Source organism: Hibiscus syriacus, unplaced genomic scaffold, assembly GCF_006381635.1.
Source record: "Hibiscus syriacus cultivar Baekdansim isolate YM2019G1 unplaced genomic scaffold, ASM638163v2 tig00111330_pilon, whole genome shotgun sequence".
NCBI lineage: Eukaryota > Viridiplantae > Streptophyta > Magnoliopsida > Malvales > Malvaceae > Hibiscus > Hibiscus syriacus.
In genome coordinates, this window is record NW_024063059.1 from 1,947,298 (window position 1) to 1,971,253 (window position 23,956).

Below are 23,956 nucleotides of genomic sequence, written 5' to 3' on the forward strand. Positions count from 1 at the left end.
GTTTGAGATTTAGGTGAGTTTGGAGTAAAATTCGAAATGGAAGAAGAGAAATCTAGGTAGAGGTATCGGTACTAGAAGAACATTATCGATACTACAAGGTTAAATTGAAAGAAATGGTATGAATCAGATAAACAGTATCAATACAATTTAAGTAGTATCGATACTGATGTGGAGGCATCGATACTGTAAATAGAGATGAAATTCTAGAATGCCAAAATGGTATCGATACTGAGTGGGTATCGGTACCATAGAAGAGAAGTATCGGTATTGTAGGAAGGGTAATGATATTATTCAGTCTGAAACATTAAATTAGGAGTTTTATTTCCGTTTATGTAAATGTTAATTGATTATTCATTAATGGAAATTTAGTATTTATATTGGTTATATTGATGTGTAGATTTGGATTAAAATCGTATCGAAAGAATCGACCTAGTAAAGAGATCAAACAATAGTGAACAATATTTTATTTAGTACTTACTTGAGGCAACGGCGAGTGCAATACATGCATGACATTGTAATAGATGTTTTATACATCATCAGGAATATTTGTGTCAAATATATCTTATTTATATCAGCATGATACTATGTCATATTTTTATATAACTTTGACATGACATCAATATGTCACAATGTGAAATTTTAATGCATTGATCGCGAATAAATGTAATATTTTGCCATGGATGTTATTTTGCGTATGAACTGTCCTAATGTTAATTCTATGGTTATATGATATCATGGATGAATGAACTAGACTATTTGCCCAAGTAAGTCGTTGAAGGACAGGGTATAGTTGGCATGTCATAGTGTATAGCAGCTGCAGGTTTATATTAGCACTATAGTGTGTAAGGGCACTAAGAGTAATATGGTGGGAACAACCTTATGTGTAGCACTTCGGTGCATATGGTGGGCACGACCTTATGTATAAGCACTACAGTGCATATATTACTCGAATACGCAGGTTCTTCATAGGTTTACTTGTGGGTTATAGTTATCGATAAAAATGATAATATTTATGATATATTATTTTGATCATGGTAAAATAGTGAGCATTCTAGTATGGTGATCATATGGCTTCGAATAATGATATTTACTTTCATGCATGAATTGTACTGCATTGTTTATTATTTTAATTGCATCACTAAGTATATACTTAGCGTGTGATAAATTTTCATGCGTAGGTAAAGATCATGAGTAGGAACAAGGAATATCGAGCAACATCAAGCATCAAGAAGTATATTAAAATATCAGTAAGACATTTTCTAATGTGATTTTGACTTAATTAGTGGCATGTATATATATATATATATATATATATATATATGTCCTAGTTGCTCTGTTAACTATTTTTGAAATGATTTGGAATGGCTAAACTAAATTATTTTATTTTATTTCTTCATGGATGATATTATTCAGTATTACATTTTTAAATGGATGTATATGATATTAAGATATGTTTTAATTAAAATACATATGTTTTATGTGTTTGATTATTTTATATTATTAATTATAATTGGGAGAAGATAAATTTTTAAATTTTAAATCACTTTTGGAATTAGGGAAATGTTTTAATTAATTCATGTAACATCTATAACTTGTATTGGTATACATATACGGGTCGTAGATGTTGCAGTTTTGTTAGAGGAGCTGCAGGAATGGAGAATCCCTCAACGAAATGAAGATAGTAACCAACTAAGCCCAAGAAACTACGGATCTATGAGACATTCTTTGGTTGCTTCTAGTTAGCCTCTACTTTACTCAGATCCACCGGATACCCTCAATAGAAACGATATGATCAAGAAAAGTCACTTCACTAAGCCATAACTCACACTTACTCAATTTGGCGTATAACTTATTTTCCCTCGGAGTATGTAGAACAATCCTTAAATGCTCATCATGTTCTGCTTTAGTTCGAGAATACACCAGTATGTCGTTAATAAACACAAATACAAACTGGTCCAAATAGGGTCAAAACACTCGATTTATCATATCCATTAAGGTAGCAAGGGCATAAGTTAACTCGAATGACATTACTAAAAACTTGTAATGTCATATCGAGTACGAAAAGCAGTCTTTGGAACATCAGGATCTTTCACCTTGAGTTGGTAATAACTAGACCTCAAGTTTATCTTTGAAAAGATAAAAGCCCCTCAAAAATTGGTCAAACGAATCATAGATCCTGGGCAGAGGATATCTTTTTTTAACTATGAGCTTGTTTAGTTTCCTATAATCAATGTAGAGTCTCAATGTCCCATCTTTCTTTTTGGCAAAGATAATTGGAGCTCCCCACGGTGAAACACTAGGTCGAATAAATCCTCTATCTAACAATATCTAGAGTTGGACTTTTAGTTCCTTAAGCTCCTTTGGGGCCATACGGTAAGGAGCTATCGAAACCGGGCTAGAACAGACATAGACTTCAATCTCAAACTCAACTTCTCTATTCGGTGGTAATCCAATCAACTCTATAGGAAAACATCAGGAAATTTCTTAACAAATCCTAATACCTTCAATGCCAGATCGAGAACTCCTAGTATCCAGAATATAAGCAAGAAACGCCTCGGAACCCTTCCTGATCATCCTCTCCGCTACCAATGCTGACACAATATTCGTCAGGAATCCACGACGTTCCCCGATCTTCACAATCTTCCTGTAATCTGAAGTCTTCATAACAACTCTTTTGGTCTCATAATCGAGATTAACTTGATGCTTGTTCAACCAATCCATGCCAATAATCAAGTCAAACTCCTCCAAAGGTAACTCTATCAGGTCGGCCAGAAAGATTTCCCTATGGATCTCTATAGGACACCCTCTATAAATATGATCTAACTCTATATACTGACCTACAGGACTATGAACTGTCACCGAACTCTTAATATTCTCAACCGGGATATTAAGACCCTCAGAAACGGAACTACTCTTGTAGTTACTAAAGACTTCGAAATCTAGACTGCAGACATATTACCAGGGACTCTAGCAGCTCTCCTGAACATACGAAAGACAACTCTATTAATGGCATCCTCATCCATGTCAGTATCCTAATCCTCAGTGATGAGAGGGTCTCTCGTAGGAGTAACCAGGTCATCATGAGAAATAGACAGATCTACATGTAGAATAGGAAGATCTCACGGAGACATAGGATCGTCTATCGTAATACAAGGTCGAATCACTCACCCTCGACCATAGCCACGGCCTGGCATACGCCCTCTAGCAACACTCATTGGATAAATCTATAAGGCTCTAAAGAAATATTTTGAACCTAAGTCAAACTAGCATTAGGAATCTCAAATATAATTAACTCTTAAAATAAGGTGACACAATGTTTTTGAAAATATCAAAAATATCTTGAAAATCAAGATTTTATGACTCATCTACAGTCTGAGTGTTTAAAATTGAAAACTCTGATACCATCAAGTGTAACCCCCTAGACCCGAGCTGGAAGTTATACCCAAATCTAGCCGATTACATATCGTATTCAGAAATTCTTTTCATTTTTAAAACAACATTAAAATCCATAAGAAAGATTTATACGATAAACATATATGTATATATATATCTGAAAACTGTATAAAACATATACATATCAAAATATTGGTAATACATATATATCAAGATAGTAGCAAAAACACATGTCACCAAAAATATAATAGAAAGACATAGAAATATACAATGGTACAAAATTAGGAGAAGTCGGTCCTCCGGATGCCAAGTCTGTTAGCCTAAGGGTCGTATGCTATCTGAAAGGTTTAAATTTTACAGACTGAGCTAAAAATCCCAGTTTTCTCCTTGCGTGTATATAAAAACATTCAGATAAAAATACTTCAATATAATTTAGTTTATCAAACATGTTTTTTAAAATATGAACACTACCTCCATCCGATCACCAGAATGTGTAGGTTCCCAAGAACCATACATCCACTTGTACACCCGGTAAGGGCCTTATACATATAGCATAAGGACCTCCGGTAAGGACTTACCCTGTCTACAAAGCAGAGGAGAATGCGATAAGGACTTACTTTGAGCACAAAGCCGAGGAGCTTGTGGTAAGGACTTACAAGTCATAGACTTGGCCTGATATACTTCCTCCAATAATACCCCCAATAACATTAATAAACATGTATGTGTTAGAGTGAAAATGATAATTAATCCATTAAAACATGGAAATGTTCCATATTCAGAAATCAGGTACAAGAATATCGTAATCAGATATCTTATCAGAATTATGCGGTAAATTAGACATCAGATAAACAATATTAAAAAAATCAGGTATTGTCTTGTCAAAATATTTAGTATCCTCATAAATCTAAAACAATTCAGATAGATAGTTTAAAATAGTAAGGTAACACCATCATGAAACACACCTGTACCGGTCTGAGTAATCTGATAGGAAAGCCTACTACTGAGTCTGCTGATCACGATCAGTGCGATTGCTAGATCATACGAATCGAAAAATCTATATCAAAATCCTAATATGAATAACAATAACCTCTATTTAAACAATTTACAGACACGTACAAGTAACTCTTGAGGAACGCGGATCATGCGGATCTAACGGATAGGAAACACCAGATCTAACTGACCCTCAGTCACCTGAAACACGAGTACCTTCATAAAAATATATTCTTGGATCAATTCTATAACCAAATCTCAAATAAATAAGCAAAAATGCTAAAAATATTAACCATTTTCAGGTTAACGTCGATTTAGGGCTTTCGGGTCAGAATTTGACAAAAAGAATCAGAAAATCGGACTCAGGACGTCAAAAAATATAAAATATGACTTTTCGAAAATTTTGACTTTTTGGTCAAAGTCAATGATCAACGGTCGGTCAACAGTCAAAGGTCGGACCAAGTCGGTAAGCTTGGGTCAAACACGGGTCAACGGGTCGGATCGGCCCATTTTCAAGCAGTCCACCAGGCGGTGGGCTTTCTCCATGCACAGGGGCACGTGCCTGCGGTGCATGTGGGAGCATGGCTATAAGTGTTCGAAAAAATTCTTAAAATTTTCTAATTGCGTTTTAAGGGGTTTTGAGACACTTACCAAGTTCAGTTCACAACGGTGAATGGCGGAGAGTTCGATTTCGAAATGTCGGAAACTTAATCTTTTTCACCCCTTCGCACGCCAGTGGCAACAGAGACAAAGTGGACATCTGAGGACTCGGGACGATGCAAGGAACACGATGGTGCGGGAGGCGTCGAAAACGGAACAACGGTTAGTGATGAATCGGCAATCAAAGGTTTCCTGTCCGATTCGATCAGCCTCCAAAACCAATTTTGTAATGAACCGCTATAGAACCGGTTGGGAACCGACAAAACCTGTGTGAACCGGTTGGGAAACGGCAAACCCGGTGGGAACCGGCGATTCTTTTTTTTTAAAAAAAATAAACCAAACGACGTCGTTTGTTATAATTTTTTTCAGCCCCAAATTTATTTTAGTTATATAATTATAAAAAAAACAATGAAGGTTAATCTTTGCTTGTTTATTTTAGTTATATAATTATATTTATTATTTAATATGTTTTACACTTTTACTTTTAATTGGTAAGTATTGTTTGAGAATTTAAATTTAACTTTGTATTTATTTATCATATTGCTAGGTGATGAAGATCTTGATGCTGTAGATTTTTAAGTTCAAAGTGATGCTATGGAGTTTCAAGTTCAAAGTGGTGATGGCGATGGTAGTTCAACTAATGAAGAAGCTTTTCCCAATAATTTAGAATTTGAGGGAATCAATTTCAATGAATATTATGATGATTGATACTTGTATCAATTATGTATTTTTTTTATTTAGTTGTTGATGAATTTCATTAGGTATTGACCTTAAATATTTTGTTGTAGTTTATTTGAATCATTTTGTTTCACTTGATATTATGATATTTAACTTATATATGTTATCACTTGTGATATTTTTATACCTTTTAATATTGTGAACTTAAAAAGAGTGTTATATATATATATATATTGCTTTGAATATTATGTAAAATTTTAAAAAATATTATTTATATAAACCGGTTCAACCGTGGTTGAACCAGTGAACCAGTACCTTCACTGGTTTAAGGTCTGGTCCGATTTTAAAAACATTGATATAAACCCTAAACAAGAAAATGGGAAATCATGCCATAGATCCTCCTTTTTTTCATAATTTCTGAATTTGGATACGAATTTAATCAAAATTTCACTTTTGGTCCCCTAATTTAATTAAAATTTAAATTAATCCTTGAAAAAAATTTAAAAAAAATTAAACCCTAATTTGGGGTGCGACAATAAGATATTAGTATTTCCAAGGTCTTTTAAGTCATATCAGATTAAGTCGTTCACATATATTTAAATTAACGTCTTTATGATCTTATAAGCATATAAACAAATTAAGTATATACATATAATCAACTTTGCATATAATTCATACATGCATCATATCATTTAAGCATCCAAGCATGCTTTTCTTATTGGGAGTTTTTGAAACCTACGATTTACCATGATTTTCATGTACAAACACCATTAAGCCATCATATACCATGTACACCATATACCAATATAGGCATTCAAGCATACACCTTCATACGAAAACTTCTTAAATTCATCATATAACATATATTTTATTCCCTAATATATTCTACTTCTTGTAGATCATGGCAAAACATATCTTGTATATGGATTTGGGCCTAAAGTTACTCATAGAACCATTTAAATCATTTTAAGGGTATTTGCTAGTTTGAAACACACAAAAATGTAAATGAACATATAAATTACACTCATCATATCTCCGAGCTATCGTGACTTAAATTGAAGTTTTTCGACGCTTCAATGGTAATTTTTCTTTTGGAAGACATGCCCTCACAATCTTATATGATATTGATAGCTTTAATATTTAACATTAAACGTTACTGGTACAACATATCATGATAATAATTCAAAATTCACCACATATGGGTACAACACATCACGATAATAATTCAAAATTCACCACAAATATTTATCTGTAGAACTTGAATTCCAAAGATTCTTACCCTTTTCCTTTTTAAAAATATAAACCCTAATTAAGTTGATTTACCCTTCAATTGATCAAACATGCCATGTATTTCGTGTAGGCCATAGTTTAATCTCCTATAGCTGAATTACCCCTTTCTTATTTCGCGTCGTTTAACTAAAAACTTGGAAGAAAAAAATTTCTGTTCCAAAGCCGCAGGTCTCAGCCGCTTATCAATGGCTGCCTTAGCCTCAACTCATCCAAATCTTCTTCAGTTCACTCCGAAACTCTCGCCTTCGAAGCAACAACTCAAACCCAAGAGAATTGCAACGAAATTCTCAGTCCAAGCAATTTCAGCTTCCCCACAAACTTCTTTTACTGACCAATACGTCCTCCAATTAGCCGACTCATTAGAAGACTCTCTCCCTTCTTCCTCTTCTTTTCTACTTCAAAATCTTAGAGACAATTCCTCGGAAACCATTCTTTCAACCCAATGGCCCTCCCGAAAAGATGAATCGTTTCGATTCACGGACACCTCTTTTATCAAGAGCTCGGATATAAAGCCAATTTCTCACCCTCCAAAAACCCCTACTTTTTCAGATATTTCAAGAGATACCAAGTTTAAAAGTTTTTACTTTGCTGATGGGTTTCTTTTGGATTCTTCATTTGATTCATCAAATTTGCCTGATGGGGTTTATGTAGGTAGCTTGTCAAAGTTACCTTCTGATGGAATACTTGAAAGGGTGTCTGGATTATTAGGTGATTTGGAATGGGGTGATTTGTTTTGGTCTATTAATGGACTAGGTGCACCTGATTTGATGGTTGTTTATGTGCCTGAAGGGTGTAAAGTTGAGCAACCCATTTATTTGAAGTACATTGCGGTTGAGGGAGGTGATAAGGGGTCGAAAACGATGCCGCTTTCGAATCCCAGAGTGTTTGTGTTGGTTGAGAAAGGAGGGGAAGTGGGGATAGTTGAGGAGTTTGCTGGCAAAGAAGATAGCGAGTGTCATTGGACTAATTCAGTCTTGGAAGTTGTGATTGGAGGAGGAGGAAAAGTTAGACATTCTTATGTGCAAAATCAATCTTTGAATGCTGCTCATATCAAGTGGACTTCAGTCCGGCAGGTAAATTTCGTGTTAATGCTTCTCAAATCGATTTATGCTAACGGTTTATGTTTACTTTCGATGTTCGGGATAGTTTAGCATTGCTGTTGGTAGCTACCTTCTTGGTTTAGTTTCAGAAGCTCTTTCTGAAATGTTTTGGATGGCAAAAGCCTTTTGTTTTGTGTTGCTTCTGTCAATTTTTTCTGTCATAATGTTTTCTTAGCTCAGTGAATAGTTTATATATGCTTTTATATTTGTTCCATTGATCTCTATGGAGAAAATATTATTTGAGAAAATGAATGAAATTTCATTAAAGATGCATAAAAAATGGCACTAATGCAGTGAAACACAACTATATTTGTGTATTTGAGTCAAATCTCCTCAATCATAACTGGACGTCCATTAATTTCCTTTTTCAGACGAGGAGCTTTCTGAAGACTATTTGTGTATTTGTGTTTTTCTGGTTTAGAGTTGAAAGTAAAGGTGTAATTAAGCCGAGCTGATCCCGAATAGTGGCAAGCTCGAACTTGACTCAATATTTGGAGCTCCATACTTGACTCAAGCTCAACTTGAGCTAAAAATATAAGCTCAAGTTCGGTTACCAATTCTTTTTACTCAAACAATTACTTGAGCTCGATTAAGCTCGTTTGTGTTTAAGCTTGAGCTTGAACTCGGATTGTATTTTGCATGTAAAATAAGGGAATTTATATAATTTAATAATATAAAAATATTTAAAATATGTATTAATGAAAAGCTTGATTAGGCTCATGAGCTGTTTTAGCCAGGTATTATGGTGCTCGAATTAGGCTCGATTATTACTGAATCGAATTCAAGTTTTTCAAGCCAAACTCGAATTGATTGTGAAAATTAGCCATCTCATTTACACCCCTAGTTTAAAGGGATATTCATGTCATCAAAAGTGTGGACTTGGCATAGAGATTTTGGGGGGATGAGACTTGGGTATGTAACCTAGAGTTAAGACTCATGTCAACTCTCCAGAAAATGTGAATTGGTATCTTTCATCATTCAGCTTGGATCAAATAATGATACATTTTAATTCTTTGGATGAACAAAAAAATGGAATAAAAATCCGATGAGAAGATGAAGAACCTTTCCGACTTTTACGACTTAAGTCATAAATTGGGAGGGAGATAGAAAGTCGAAGAGGAGATGAGAGTATTCAGTAACCTGGGGAAGATCAGTTGGATTATCTAATACTAGTTATAGCATCATAGCCAACTGATTTTGGTCTCTAATCCATTTTAGTTACCGTTCATAATTTAATCCCTTTAGGAATGACTTCATATTATCCTATTTTCAACATGTCTGCAACCCAAATATGGTTCATAAAGCTTCATTTTCTGTTATTTAAATTTAATTTGAATACATGTATGCAACTTACTTGACAATAGTATTCTTACTAACATGCATACTAAGCTACGTGTAGGAATCAACTAGCACTTATGAACTTGTCGAGGTAAGCACGGGTGGAAAATTGAGCAGGCATAATGTCCATGTTCAACAATTGGGCTCCAATACAGTAACCGAATTAACAACATTTCATATGTGTGTTGGTGACCAAACACAAGATCTACACAGTAGAATAGTGTTGGACCATCCACGAGGTTACTGTCAACAACTTCACAAATGCATCGTGGCTCATTCATCAGGGCAAGTGGTTTTCGATGGGAACGTAAAGGTCAACAGGTAATTCTTGTCTGCTAACCTCTGGAATCTGGGAAGTGCCTAAAACAACAGAGTTGCTATCCTTGATTTTGCTTGTCATTTTTTTGCAGGTATGCACAACAGACAGATGCAGGGCAACTAACAAGAAGCCTGCTTCTTGAGCCTCGAGCGACAGTAAATGTCAAACCCAATCTCCAAATCATTGCTGATGATGTGAAGTGCTCTCATGGAGCTGCCATCAGTGATCTAGAAGACAGCCAACTCTTCTACTTTCAAGCTCGAGGGATCGACTTGGAGACTGCTCGAAAGGCTCTTGTATTTTCATTTGGTGCTGAGGTAATTGACAGGTTACCCCATACTTTTCTTCAGGAGCAAGTAAAAAATAATGTTAAAGAATTGCTTGGGTCAACCATGAGCAAAGACTCCTAATAATCAAAACAAGGACTTGGTTTATGTATCAAATTGTTATAATTATGTGTTTTTCGAATAATCATTCCTCCATTCATACAAATTTTGTTCCTGCATGAAGTAGAGAGGAATAGATGTACTTACCGTATAAAACATTGTTGATGGATGCGTAACTTCTTATTTTGTTGAGAAAAGTTAATACATATTTTTAATGTTTAATGTTTAATGTTGTATAACAAATAAGGGCAAAAATGTTTTTGGACTAAATTAAATTTATTCAAAGTTTTCATCGAATTAATTCAAAGTCCAATCAAAACCTTTAAATGAGTATTTTGATCTGAAGTTTCGAAACTTCTACAAGAGTTTCGAAACTATCCAAGACAGCTTCCCGAAAAGTTTCGATACTTTTCAATAGTTTCAAAACTATCTCAAGAGTTTCGAAACTTTGATTAAAGTTTCGATACTTTGAGTCCAACTATCATATATTTTCAACAGCTCTTTCGAAGAGTTTCAAAACTTCTCAGAGTTTCAAAACTTTGTGTGCATAAAGTTTTCCAACGGCTCCAAACCTCCTCAAACGGCTAGAAACGGCTAGTAACTCATTCCAACATATAAAAAAAGTTAAGACATTTGAAGAACGTTACTAACACCTATCCAAGCAATCAAACACAAGAAAAAAAATTCATTCTTTATTTTTCTCTCTTGTGTAAATATTTGTATTTTTGTGAGTTTTAATTTGTAAACACCTTCCATATTAGAGGTTTTCTTTTGTAAAGGGGTTTTGGTTTTAGCTAAGCCTTTGAAAAGCTAGTGAGTTTGTAAAGATTATCTCTTTACCCTTGAAAAAGAAAGAACAAATTAGTGAATTTGTTGGAAAATCCTAAGTGAATAGCTTAGATAGTGAATGTAGACTTCATTGAGGGAGTTGAATCATTATAAATCATTGTACAATTTTTCCTATCTTTATACTCCTTGCTCCCTAAACTTCAAAAAAACCAATTCACCCCCTCTTGATATAATTTTGATTGATCAATCGAGCTTCATTGAGCCTAGCAAATGTTTTTCCAACTAAATCTTTTTTCCCAGAGGATAAGGATCAAACACCAATGAGGTAACCTTTAAAAAAAAGGGAGCTCTAGGGAGGTTAAACGATGGCCTTTTGCTAGAGTTTATATTAGGATAAACTATATCATTGACCACTTAATTATTTAGTCCTTTTACTTTTATCATTGATCTTTTGATTTTATCAATCAGATCACCTAATTATTTAATTGTATCCAATCAAGCTACTTGTTAACATTCAATAGAATTATTGATATAATTATACATTTAGTCCTTAATACTTATATATTCTATTAATTTGGTCTTAATTTTAATTTAATTTAATAATTCTAATCCTATGATCATTTTATATATGTTAATGTTACCATTTATTGAAGGGCTTCTTTTTATAATTTAAAATTATTTAATTAAATTAAAATTAATATTAAATTGATAAAATATACAAGTATTATTGGTGGCCATCAAAAAGTGGCATTGAAAAGGGCAGAAAAATTATATTCGAAAAAAGGAATAGTAGGGTTATTATAATTCAAAAATGGTACTCGGTCATTCATATGGTTTTGACTTGACAATCACATGAAACAGTAAAAAAAAGGGGCATATTTAGATGATATTATCTTTGGGTGTTGGGATGAGGCTTTGGTTGCTCACCATTCATTCAAGATAAAAGCTGCAGCTCAGCCATAAACCATACAACAAAACACGCTTCCATTCCCCCCATTACAGATTTGCACCCAAAAGCCCATAAGACACAGAAATTAAAGACATAGCCAGTAACATGGCGCTCGGAATGTGGGCTTCTTCCACTGCCACTGCACTCAAAATCTCCTCTGCCTCCAAATCTCACCTTTCACTCGCATTCTCCTTCTCCAGATGCTTTTCCACTGGTACTCAAAATCTTCTTCTTTTTTAATCTTTTAGTTTAATGGAATTTGTAAGGATTGTGATGTGGATAATGTGTTGAAATTTGCAGTTTTGGACGGGTTGAAATATGCCAAGTCACATGAATGGGCGAAGCATGAAGGTTCTGTGGCTACCATTGGCATCACTGACCATGCTCAGGTTCCTCCCTTCTTTCTTACCTTAACCTCCCATATCCTACTAAAATGAGACCTTTTATTAAATATAAGTAGACTAGAGGGGTCAAGTTCTTAAGTTTGGCATGATTGCTAACCAGTTAAACAAATTTGACTGAGGGTCAAGGAAATAATAAACCATACTTCATATACGATCCCCTCCTATTGTATGAACCAAGCGACTTGAGTGGTTAAAGGGATTATTGTTATCCTTAGAGGTTCTGGATTCAAGTACGTCTATAGGGGTGTTTAAGCATTTATTGTCAAATAGTTGAAAGTCTGAATAGATATTGTCTTCTAATTACCCCATACTAATAAAAATATTAACTAGCTTCTTACATGATCGTTTATGCTTTAAAGGACCATCTTGGAGAAGTGGTGTTTGTGGAGCTGCCTGAAGCAGGTAGTTCAGTGAGCCAAGGAAAAGGGTTTGGAGCTGTGGAAAGTGTTAAAGCAACCAGTGATGTCAATTCTCCGATCTCAGGCGAAGTCGTTGAGGTTAACTCCAATCTCACTGAAGCTCCTGGCTTGGTATAAAATCCTCTCATTCCCAACTATATATGTAGTATGTACTTAAAATAAAAAGTGCTTTCCTTGATGACTTATAAGTTAATTTAACATGGTGTTGCTGTTGCTGTTGAAGATCAATAAAAGTCCATATGAAGAAGGATGGATGATCAAGGTGAAGCCCAGCAGTCCATCAGAACTAGAATCATTGATGGGTTCAAATGAATACACCAAATTCTGCGAGGAAGAAGACGCTTCCCACTAAAAACCCTTTGTACCTTATTTTCAGCTTCTGCCAACAAATATTGTTCTACATCTTTTATGTTTTGTCCATCATAACATCAACCCTTTCTAGTAATAAAATCTTTATTCCACTTTAATATATAGTACCATTCTTGTTCATATCCAAATCTCAGAACAAGAAGAATCTGCAGATTTTCCTGAGGAAAAAAAAAACACCTTTAAGAAGATTGCCTTGATCATTTGACCTTAATGACTTTGGCAAGGCAGTTGTCCATAGGCCTTGGAAGAGGAAAACACACAACGGGGCCTCCAGAATTAATTTGTTCAAGCCTAACAAACGGAAGGGGGGAAAAAATATATCAATATTTTCCGGATTCATTAGTACCTAAAACAAAGTTTTGGGATTGAATTTACTAATTGTGACTTACTTGCAGTTTAGTAGAAAATAATGAAGGAAAATGGAGATCTCAAGCTTCGCCAGATCTGCACCAGGGCAAATCCTGCTTCCTGCTCGAAAGGGAAGGAATGATCCAACTTTCGTTTTATAGTTCTGCATGTAACCAATAATTTCTTATATGCAATTCCCATTGAGGATCATGAAAACAACCAAATCCAGGGAAAGTTTGTACAGGTTCTAATTATGGATTAAGTCCCTCTATTATGCTGAAATTTGATATTTAATCCTTCTTTAATTTGACATAATCTGGTCCCTCCATCCTTATAACTCTAATTAGTAGGTCCGAATTGATAACGCTGATGGTTTCTGCTATTAACTTGATGAAGTATAATTTTTCTAGCCATAAGTATTTGACTGATTGAATTATAATGAATTCGATATGTAAAGTTATTATTGGTTGAACAATATTGACTAGATTTCTATGTAAACTTAACTGTGTGACCGGATAATAATAATAAATATATGTCGTCCTTTTAATGGTAACAGCAAACCATGTTATAAATTTGAAGCTACTAATAACTATGTAAAAGTAAAGGGATTAAACTATGTAAAAAGAATAGTACTTAAATTTCAATTTTCAGCAAAGTAAAGGATTAAGGTTATGTTTTAGGGTATGCAAATGTTATATGTTTAAACTCAGGCTTAATTGACAAATTAGCGACTAAACCATATATTTCCCTTAAGTGGGTATCTAGTTTTCTTGGGTAAACTACCTATTCGGTAACTCATATATTACTTAGTTTATGTTTTGGTCACCCAAGTATTCTTTTTTCAAAATCATACTTAACGTTATGCTTTAGTTTTATTTTGGTCATTCGTCGTTAAATGATTAATGGTGATGCTGACATGGCATTACCTTATGATCACATATCAACATCACTATTAAATTTTTCCTGGTAGATGATAACCAGAACATATCGTTATATATGATTTTGAAAAATAGTTGCATGACCAAAATAAAAATTAAGTAATAGATAGGTGATTAAACATGTAATTTACCCCGGTTTTCTTTGATTAGAAGTGGTACTTAATTTTTTTTTAATGTTGTTACTTCCATTAATCAACAATGGTCAATAGTGGTGCGGCTCAATAATGGAGCGATACATGCCATTATGTATGAGTTATTTTTAAAAAAAATTATAAGTTTAAATCGGATCAAATTTTATAGAGAGAAGGAGACATAGGGTTAGGTTAGGATTCAAATTCAATTTTAGTGTGAGAAATCTTTGGTATGACATTGTCCAACTCGAGAATTTTCTTCTAAAAATTTAGAGATATTGATATAATATAATTCTTTCAATAGTTTTTGAATTAGGTTCTTATTTTACTAAATAAAAATGATTATATATATATATATATCGGATCGATTCAAGTGGAGGAAATATTCTTTTTGGATTGATTCAAGTGGAGGAAATATGTTTTTCGGATCGAGTCGGGTGGAAGGAATATACATCTCGAGTCGGGTCAAGTTTAAGTGGAAGAGGTATATTTCCGATGGCGAACGGTCGAAGTCTCGTCAGGGAAAACCCATTTTTGTCCCCTCAATTCTTTACCTTTTCCAGCCACTCCAACCGTCGGTGAGCCTCACGCCAACCGTAGTTGTACTCCCTAGGAGATTCTGATCGAAACCTGACCGAAGTCGTCATCCACTGTTGTTGTTTCATCCGTCTATCGTAGGTAAGCATAACGTCACCGTTAATCGATTATTTTGCTGTGTTTTGGTTGGATTTTTTATCTAAATTTGATAGATTTTGTAAGTGGACACGCGTGGAGCAATCTTCCGATCGACCCGACCCTGCTACACGCTGTCGCATGCGCATGGGGCTCCTCTCGTGGCTTGGAATCTCATAAAACCGACCTAAGTCAACTCGAACCAATCCCAGTCAACTGAACCGACTCGAGTTAACCCAAAACGATCTGATCCGTTGACCTTGACTCGTACCGTTAACTTTGACATGACCATTAACTTTGATCGTTAATCGTTGACTTTGACCAAAAAGTTAAATTTTTTGAAAAGTCGTATTTTATGTTTTTTGACGTCCTGAGCCCGAAACCGAAGTCCATTTTGCCAAATTCAAACTCAGTAAGATGTTTTTCGACATTTTATCTCACAATTCAATATAAATTTTCACGTTTAAGTTCTATTTCTAATGTAATTGGTTTGGCCATGTATCCAAGAAATTATGGGACGTGGAATTAAAGTTCGAGGCCAATCAAATGGAGTTTAATTGGTTGACCGATATGGCTCAAAAATCGAGGTAATGCATTACTACCTTATATATGCTTTATGGAACATGTTGGTATTGGTTAATGCATGGATGAATATGTTTGGTTAAATGTGTGTAGTTAATATTTCTAAACTTGATCCGAATGCGATGTAATGTAATTAAATTGAATAAGACTCAGATTACACGTATAAGATACTAGAATATTGATAAGAAATAATTTCAGGTTCAGTGATTAACCGATAATGCAATCAACCTTAGAATCTTTAAATTCTAATTATTCTCGTTAAAAGTTTTAATATCGAAATCACCTGGTTAAGAAATTATGAAATTACACCAATGAGGTAAAACTGGTCCGTACTGAACCTGATAGTGAAAATACCTTGAGAATTTGTATTTAATCCGATAAATTGTTGATGAACCTGTTAAATTCATAATATGTTCAATAAGTCACTGATAATCATATCTTAACATCTGAGAAAGTACAAGACCTAGAATTATTGATTTATCAACAAACACCTAAAGGCTAAAACATCGAAAATACTATTTATGTTTGAATTAAATGGAAAGACTAGAATGAAGGAAATAACTGAAATACCCTTGAACCGTAAAATGACCAACATACTCCTTAAGTTTAAAATGACCCACATACCTCCAAGCCTAGGAATGATTAAATATGGAATACCCCAAATTTTAGATAGTGACTAAAATGCAAAATTTGAAAGTTAAGTGACCAAAGTATAAACTTTGGTAAAGTGTAGGGACTAAATGGTAATTTTAAAAGTTTCTATTTGGCCTCGTAAATAAATAGTTTACCTCAAGAATAATGTTTCTATGGGAATCAAAATTTTCGTACGGAATTTGTATTAAAAGTTATAAAGCGATAAAATTTGAGAAAAAAATCGGTAAATCGGATTGAATAGAAATTTCAGGAAAATATGAAGGATGATAAATTAGACCTAAAAATATTATTTCCACATTTCAAAATGTTGGAAAATAATATAAATCTTTTGGATTTGAAGTTTTAATTCCATGTTTAATTTGGATCGTTGGATTAAAGTGGCAAGATTGTAATTTTTGGAAAATACAAGGGTAAACCGGTAAAGTATGGTTTTTTTGTTCATCTTTGACTTTTGGAAGATGATAAGTGTCAACACCGTTTTACACCATGGCGGGAAAAGACCAGTACCGACTTAGGGGTTTTTCTATGAAAAGAATTTTTGAAATGTGAGGAGTCGCCACCAATCATTGAAGGTGCGATTGGGACACCATAAAAACCGGGTGAGTTTTAATAAATTATTTTATTTTTTATCAATATACCAAGTTTTAAGGTCTGCGAAAATCCAGAAATCAGGTTCATGAGTAGGATACGTGTGGGGAAGGATTAGAAACCCCCCACAAGCGCCCAAAAATTGGTACCTAGTTGATTACCCTATATTTAGAATCAAAAATTTTGAGTTCAAACTTTATTTAATTTAAAAATCATTACAGATGCAAAGTTGAAAAGGGTATTCGTTTATTAAGGCTGATAGCATTCGCCCCCAGTATAAATGCGGGAGATCAGCTATTGTGCCAAATAACTGGACATTGTCTTAATTTTAGAAATCATGATTCGTTTTTGAAAAGGATGTCGGCCTATTTTGGGAATCACTAGTAGTCACCCCCTGAGCATACTTGTGGGAGATATACCATTAATTCCCTAATAAGTGAACATTGCCTTAGGTAAAAAATAAAATGCAATCAAACAAATTTTTATTCATTCTTATTAAGCTAAGGGTAAATTAAGGATTTTTCTAACTTAAATTGTTAAATTATGAAATTTAAGAACCTAGAGCCTAAAATGTAGGTCCTAATATTAACCCTATTTGATTTTTAATCAATTGTTGAATCAAATAATCAAGATGGCCCCTTGAGCATTTAGGCAAGGGCCACCTCAAATTATTCTCTAAATTAAAGAGACTAAATTGAAAATTAGTCTAAAATAGAGGTTCTAACATTAATTTAAATTAATTTTAAGATCCAAATAATTAAATTGAAACCTCGAGAAAAAAAATGAGGACCAAATTAGAAATTATCTCAATTTAAGGACTAAACCTAAAATAAAAGTAATCAAGATGGGGACTAAAATATTAAAATGTAAATCAAAACGGGTTTAATTTAAAAGACAAATAATCTAACAAGGACTAAGTTAATTGTAATTTAAAATTGAAGGAAAAATAAAAAAACAATTAATGAATACAAAAGGACTAAATTGAAGCGAATCAAAAAAGGAAAGATTAAAGTGAAATATTGAGTAAATGACTAAAATGTAACAAAATAAAAAAGTATTTAAATCGGAAAGAGGCAGTGACCAAAATGCATAAATTGAAAGCATTACATCCAATTCTAAAACAATAAAGGTAACAGAACCAATTAGTGATTAAAATATAAAAAATAAAACTCAGTGATCAATTTCAAATAAATGACAAAATACAACAGTGATTAAATTAAAATAATACAAAAAGTGAGTATCGAAATAAAAAAAATGAAAAGAGCGTACTTTGTAACTAAAATGTAAAACTCGGCAAAGTTTAGGAGACCTAAAAACTAATTAATCATATTATTTAAGACTAAAATACCATATTAAACAAAAATGGAAAAATTATAAATTTAATCCAGAAAAATTTAAAAAAGTCACTACATATGAACAAAGTGTAAAAACACACTAAACATATAGGGACTAAACAATAAATTTACCAAAAAATATAACATGCAAAGAATATGGAAAATAACAATTTTAGTCCACAAAGGGACCAAAATATAAAAATATGCTAAAGTTAGAGGGACTAAACAATAAATTTACCAAAAATAATAAAGCATACATGGAAAAGAGTAAATTATAGAAACGACCCTTATAGGTCACCATTTTGCAAAAACACACTAAAAGTGGGGGGACCTTAGCGTGATTCCCCCCAAATTAACTATATAAATACTACATTTTTTTTCATTTGAAAACAAAACACAAAAAAAAGGGAAAAGCTCTCCTTCTATCCTCGGCCGACCCACTATCGGCTACCTGAAACCCACTTCGACCGCCGTCCAGAAAACCCAAAATAACCCAAAACACCCGAAAATCCTAGATTTAGTAGCCTAGGTTCCTTTTAGGAGCTAAAAAAATCGAAAAACGTTAAAAAAATTGAAAAACGTTAAAAAAATCGAAAAACGTTGTAAAAACCCCTCATAACTCTCTTAAACCTTTCGATTTCCTCGGACTCCGACGACCCAAGGAAGCCCTTTTTCTCATGTAAACCCTGATCTAATTTTTTTTACTTTTTTCTTTTTATTGTAAACTGATTTGGTTGTTGTGTTTTTAGCCTAAAAATGACTTCATTTTTTAATTGCTATTTGAAAATAAAAAGGGAATTTTACTCAAATATTCTATTATTTTAACTAAAATCATTGTTATTGTCTACTGTTTCAAAAATTGAAGAGAATTTTATTTTTTACTAAGATTCGAAGCTAAAAATATCAAAGTTATTACTACTCGAAATTGAAAGATAAAGATAACCATAAAAACTAGTTTATTACTTCTGGACGGATAAAGAACCGAGAGAGTTTTTTTACAATGATTGTTCGGGTTTTATACCCATTTACAAGAAAAAATAAAATATTAATTTCTTGTTTGTTGTTTTATGCAGGGGTTGCGTGGAGTTTGGTGTGTCGGGGCGGCAATTCCACTGTTTGGTTCAAGGAGTGACGATTGTTTATTGGAGGGTTTAGGGTGGCTACCCTAGGGTTAGGGTTTAGGTTAAGGTTGAGCATGGTTTGGGCCCTGGGTCGGGTCCTGGCTTGGGCCCAAGGTAGGTTCCTGGTTTGGGTTCTGGGTTGGGCTCGGTATTGTTTTCTAAAGGGATTATTTTGGGTTGGGCTTGAGGCCTAGTTTGGTTTGGGGTTGAAAATGGTGATTATAAATACCCCTCTTTGCTCATTGCAGTAAAATGGGAATAGAGCAAAGACATAAAGTACCATTTTCAAGCTCAATATCTTTTCTTCAAGCTACGGGTTATTCTCATCATGATCTTTCCACTGGAAATGTTGATCCCTCGAGTGAGGCATTGCTGATTCGAAATGTCATAAATCAAGCAAACGTTGAACAAGTTCTTCATTATGAATTCTCTACTGGAAATATTGGTCTCTCGAGTGAGGCGTCGTTGATTCGAAATGCAATAAATAGAGAAAAGGTAATGTTAATCCCTCGAGTGAGGCGTTGCTGATTCGAAATGCCGTGAATCGAGCAAAGGAAATGTTAATCCCTTGAGTGAGGTGTCACTGATTCAAAATTCCATGAATCGAGCAAAGGAAATGTTAATCCCTTAAGTGAGGTGTCGCTGATTCGAAATATCGTGAATTGAGCAATAGGTCGAACAAGTTTTTCTCATTATGAACTTTTTCTCCCTCTATCAGATGAGTTCTTCTCATTATGAACTCTCCATTGGAAATGTTGATTCATTTACCCTTTCTTTAAAGAGTTTTAAACCTACAAAGATTATCACATGTCAGTAATAATTGTGTTTGAAGTACCCGAAGGTATTGACCCAAAGGTCCTTGAATTTTTCTGAGATCCATTTCTTTTAATGGTGAAAAATATGGAATGATTCTTTGCTAAACTCGTGAAATGAAATCTTTGTTGGCTTTTTGAATTCCTATTAGATATTCAACATTTTTGAGGAAAATAAATGAATGAAAAGAAATTTGTTTGAAGAGGAACTATCTCAGGTGAGATAAAACTTGTTTCGAGGGAAAAATCTCTCAAGTGCGATGAAGTTTGTTTTAAGAAAAACAATCTCAAGTGAGATAAATTTCTTGTTTCAAGTGAAACAATTTCAAATTTATATTTCAAGGGAAAATTTCTCAAGCAAGATGAAATTTGTTTTAAGAAAAACAATCTCAAGTGAAATAAAATTTCTTGTTCCGAGTAAAAACTGTCTCAAGCGAGATAAAGTTTGTTTTAAGAAAAACAATCTCAAGTGAGATAAAATTTCTGTTTTAAGTGAAAATTGTCTCAAGCAAGACGAAGTTTTTTTAAGAAAAATAATCTCAAGTGACATAAAATTTATGTTTCGAGTGAAAGCTGTCTCAAGCGAGACGAAGTTTATTTTAAGAAGAAAAAATCTTAAATGAGACCAAATTTCTGTTTCGAGTGAAAACTGTCTCAAGCGAGATGAAGTTTTTTTTAAGAAAAACTATCTTAAGTGAGATAAAATATTTGATCTTTGCTTGAAAATGTTAAATTTGAAGATGATTGCTCATTCTTCCTGAAGAATTCTAGTTGTCTTTAATTTTATTCTTTCCCGAGATCTGTATAAAATGTGTATTTGAATGTAATTATCCTTCATATTTCTATGAAGTACAAATGAATTTTTGAATTTGTCCTCATAAGAGGGAAAAATATCTTTAAGAATGACATGATTTCAAGAGAAATTTTAATGCATCCTTATAAGAGGGGAAAAACAAAGTTTTTATGGCATAAGATGATGGATGTTTGATGCAATGATGCAAAATCATGCATGTGTATGTCGATGCATGTTTTTTGGACTTATGGTAGTGAAGTGGTGCTCAAGCAATCTTGGTTCTCTTCTTGATTTGTTCGCCTTCATTCTCCTCCCACACCAAGGTGTACCATTGCATTTCTTTGCAAAAATCTGCTTTTCTTTCTCCCTAACATTCAAATTCTTTGCCCCAATTTCTGATTATGAATTTCTAAATCTGAGGGATCTTTGTCAATTTCCAAGATACAGTCCCTAGAGAGATTGTCTTGTTTTGAATTTTTTTTCTTCAAAAATATGGAAAGTCTGTTGAAGAGAAGAAACCATGCCTTCTTTTATGCTCACAATTGAAGAAAATTACAGATCATGAGTTCACTAAATATCAAAAGAATCAACATCTCTTTTAATCTTTCAAATTTATACTCTTTGAAAAGTGTCAAAAATTGATAGGTTGATTTTTAGGTTAGCTCCTTAAAGTTTCTAAGGTTTCAGTCATCAAGATGTCATTTCTTTCTTGGTCATTATGAACGTTACGGCATACCCCTCTTTCAAGGCTTGGTATTTTAATCGGATGCGGACAAAATTACACAACTAGCATAATCAATTACTAGACTTCTAGAACACTTTTATTTTGGTTCTTTGAAATCTTTCATTTGTTCAAGCTTCATAGACTTCCTTTAGCAGAGGTAGTGCATGGACTTAGTCTAAATATAAAATTCTTGAGTGCTTGTGTGAAGTCAACTATAATATATGTTCCTCAACTTCCTTAGTCAATTTTCATCGAAACTTATTACTATATTAACCATAGGCATTAGAGCCTTTATTTATTGGAATTTATTTAGTTTGCCTTTGGTCAGGCATAGTTGAAGGATTCATCTCATCACAACACAGTGGAGAAAACTCCGAAGTGTCGAGTATCCGATCAATGTCATGGTTTGAATACAGTCCATTCATAAATTCAGGGCCTTTGAGTTTCCTATATAACCAATTGCTTTAGTGGAATAGCTCAGCTTTATCGTATAATCTATAATAATAATAATAATAATTAACCTTTTGAGTATTCATATTTAGGATTTCTTAAGTTCATCGAGAAAAAACCTGTTATAGTCTAGGTGACTTTGATGGTCAAGAAATCCCACATTTAGAGTTCAGTTCCCAAATAACTTACCTAAACTAAATTCATCTACAACACTATTCCATTTGCAAAGATTAGGATCATCACTGAACATCCTCAACATAAGTGTAGTCTAGGCAGTTTTGCAATGTCATACACAAGAGATGGCCCATGTTGTCCGCTCCAATTCATACCTGAATACCAAGCCTATTGATCATTTCCTTATGAAAGTAGAAGGGTATATTAGTCTATGCAAAAGAAGGGTATGGTGTTCGAGTGTATTTTATAGGGTAAGGTCAAGGGTCCTTGTTTTATCAGTTTTCAATCTTGTCACTTTGTCAAAGATCTATAACTCTGATTTTTTGAAAGAGCTTTCAATTCAATTGATACTTAAATAATTTCAAGATTGAAATTTACTCATTGATCATAACCTTAGAAGGTAGCATTTTATTTAAGATGTTTGATTGTCAAGAAACTTACAAACCTTTTAACGAAAAGAGAAAGAAAAGAAATTCAAACAAGACAATATGCGAGTGCATCAAAAGTTCCTAGTGGTTGCAATGATTTTTCTCGATTTGCATCAGAATGCCCCAATATTCATCTAATGTTTGTGCCCCTAAATCAATTAAATTCTAAAACTTGCACTTCAATGCCCCAAAATCTCAATGATGTGTCTCAAACTTCAGACAGTGATAATATCACGTCCATAGCTCTCAATTCTTTTCAGGTGACTTCATTTTAACTCAAAACTTTTATCACAAGATTCTCCGCAAGTTACTCCCAAGATCGGTGATTAATGCATGTTGCGATACAATGTATACCATGTAATGTACATTGTATATATACTAATGCAAAGATGCACATGCAAATGCAAAGATGAAAAAGGGGAGTGCAAAATGCGAGATGCAAATGCAACAAGGAATTGATCCAAAAAATAACTTTCCCTTGAACAATTCTTGAGAAACCAACAATGTCTTGGTACACTGAGGAAGTTAAAATTTGGCCAATCTATAAGTTTTCTAACTCCTACGTGCATTTGGGTATTCCATCATCCTTCGGTATATTGAGAATATTCAAAGCTCTTACTTCGTCTCATACTTTTAGAAGTTTTTCGAGCTGGTTCGTGACATTCAACTATTGGCTTCAGTGTCGAATCTTCTTGAGTCCAACTTGTTGTCTCAGCATGTATATGCCTGGCTCGACTCCTTAGTAGGTAGACTCTCTCTTGACGTCACTCGATCTACGTAGAGCATCTTTGAAATTTTACCTAACCCAATGAAAAACATTGTTGTGGAATTGTTTTTCAAGAACCTTCTAAAAGTCAGTTAGTTAAGGGATCAATGCCTTTGAAGGATATGTAATGTTCACGGAAAAATGCAACAAGATCAGACAAAATGATATCAATGTTAGTAGAAACAAGACAAAAAGAATTCAAGTTAGTTGAAATGATTATTTAAAGAAATATAATCTTAGAAAAAAGAATTAAATATGACTCAAAGTTGAGACTAAAAAATAAATCATACAAAGGAAATTAATAGTTCTAACCACATGAGTTCTAGTTCTCCTAGGTTATCCACATGGCTCTAGCGG

General features: G+C 33.6%; 2 protein-coding genes across 2 annotated transcripts; both read left to right on the top strand.

Moving 5' to 3' along the window:
* Positions 1–7,122: 7,122 nt before the first annotated feature.
* Positions 7,123–10,193, top strand: LOC120158579 (protein ABCI7, chloroplastic-like). The gene is made up of 3 exons (XM_039169407.1): positions 7,123–8,084; positions 9,511–9,770; positions 9,860–10,193. Exons 1-3 carry the CDS (start codon positions 7,197–7,199, stop codon positions 10,176–10,178), a joined length of 1,467 nt encoding a protein of 488 aa, XP_039025338.1. The 5' UTR covers positions 7,123–7,196; the 3' UTR covers positions 10,179–10,193.
* Positions 10,194–11,882: 1,689 nt separating this feature from the next.
* On the top strand, positions 11,883–13,188 carry LOC120158568 (glycine cleavage system H protein, mitochondrial-like). Its single transcript, XM_039169395.1, has 4 exons — positions 11,883–12,106; positions 12,193–12,281; positions 12,656–12,826; positions 12,939–13,188. The coding sequence occupies exons 1-4, from the start codon at positions 11,998–12,000 to the stop codon at positions 13,065–13,067; spliced, it is 498 nt and encodes a 165-aa protein (XP_039025326.1). The 5' UTR covers positions 11,883–11,997; the 3' UTR covers positions 13,068–13,188.
* Positions 13,189–23,956: the final 10,768 nt, after the last annotated feature.

What these genes read in the sequence shown, in the direction of transcription:
- LOC120158579 (XM_039169407.1), top strand. Translation starts at nt 7,197, where the DNA reads ATGGCTGCCTTAGCCTCAACTCATCCAAATCTTCTTCAGTTCACTCCG. An exon ending in AGTGGACTTCAGTCCGGCAG is followed by an intron (nt 8,085 to 9,510) that starts GTAAATTTCGTG and finishes AGCTACGTGTAG; the next exon opens with GAATCAACTAGCACTTATGA. An exon ending in GGGAACGTAAAGGTCAACAG is followed by an intron (nt 9,771 to 9,859) that starts GTAATTCTTGTC and finishes ATTTTTTTGCAG; the next exon opens with GTATGCACAACAGACAGATG.
- LOC120158568 (XM_039169395.1), top strand. Translation starts at nt 11,998, where the DNA reads ATGGCGCTCGGAATGTGGGCTTCTTCCACTGCCACTGCACTCAAAATC. An exon ending in CTCCAGATGCTTTTCCACTG is followed by an intron (nt 12,107 to 12,192) that starts GTACTCAAAATC and finishes TGAAATTTGCAG; the next exon opens with TTTTGGACGGGTTGAAATAT. An exon ending in GCATCACTGACCATGCTCAG is followed by an intron (nt 12,282 to 12,655) that starts GTTCCTCCCTTC and finishes TATGCTTTAAAG; the next exon opens with GACCATCTTGGAGAAGTGGT.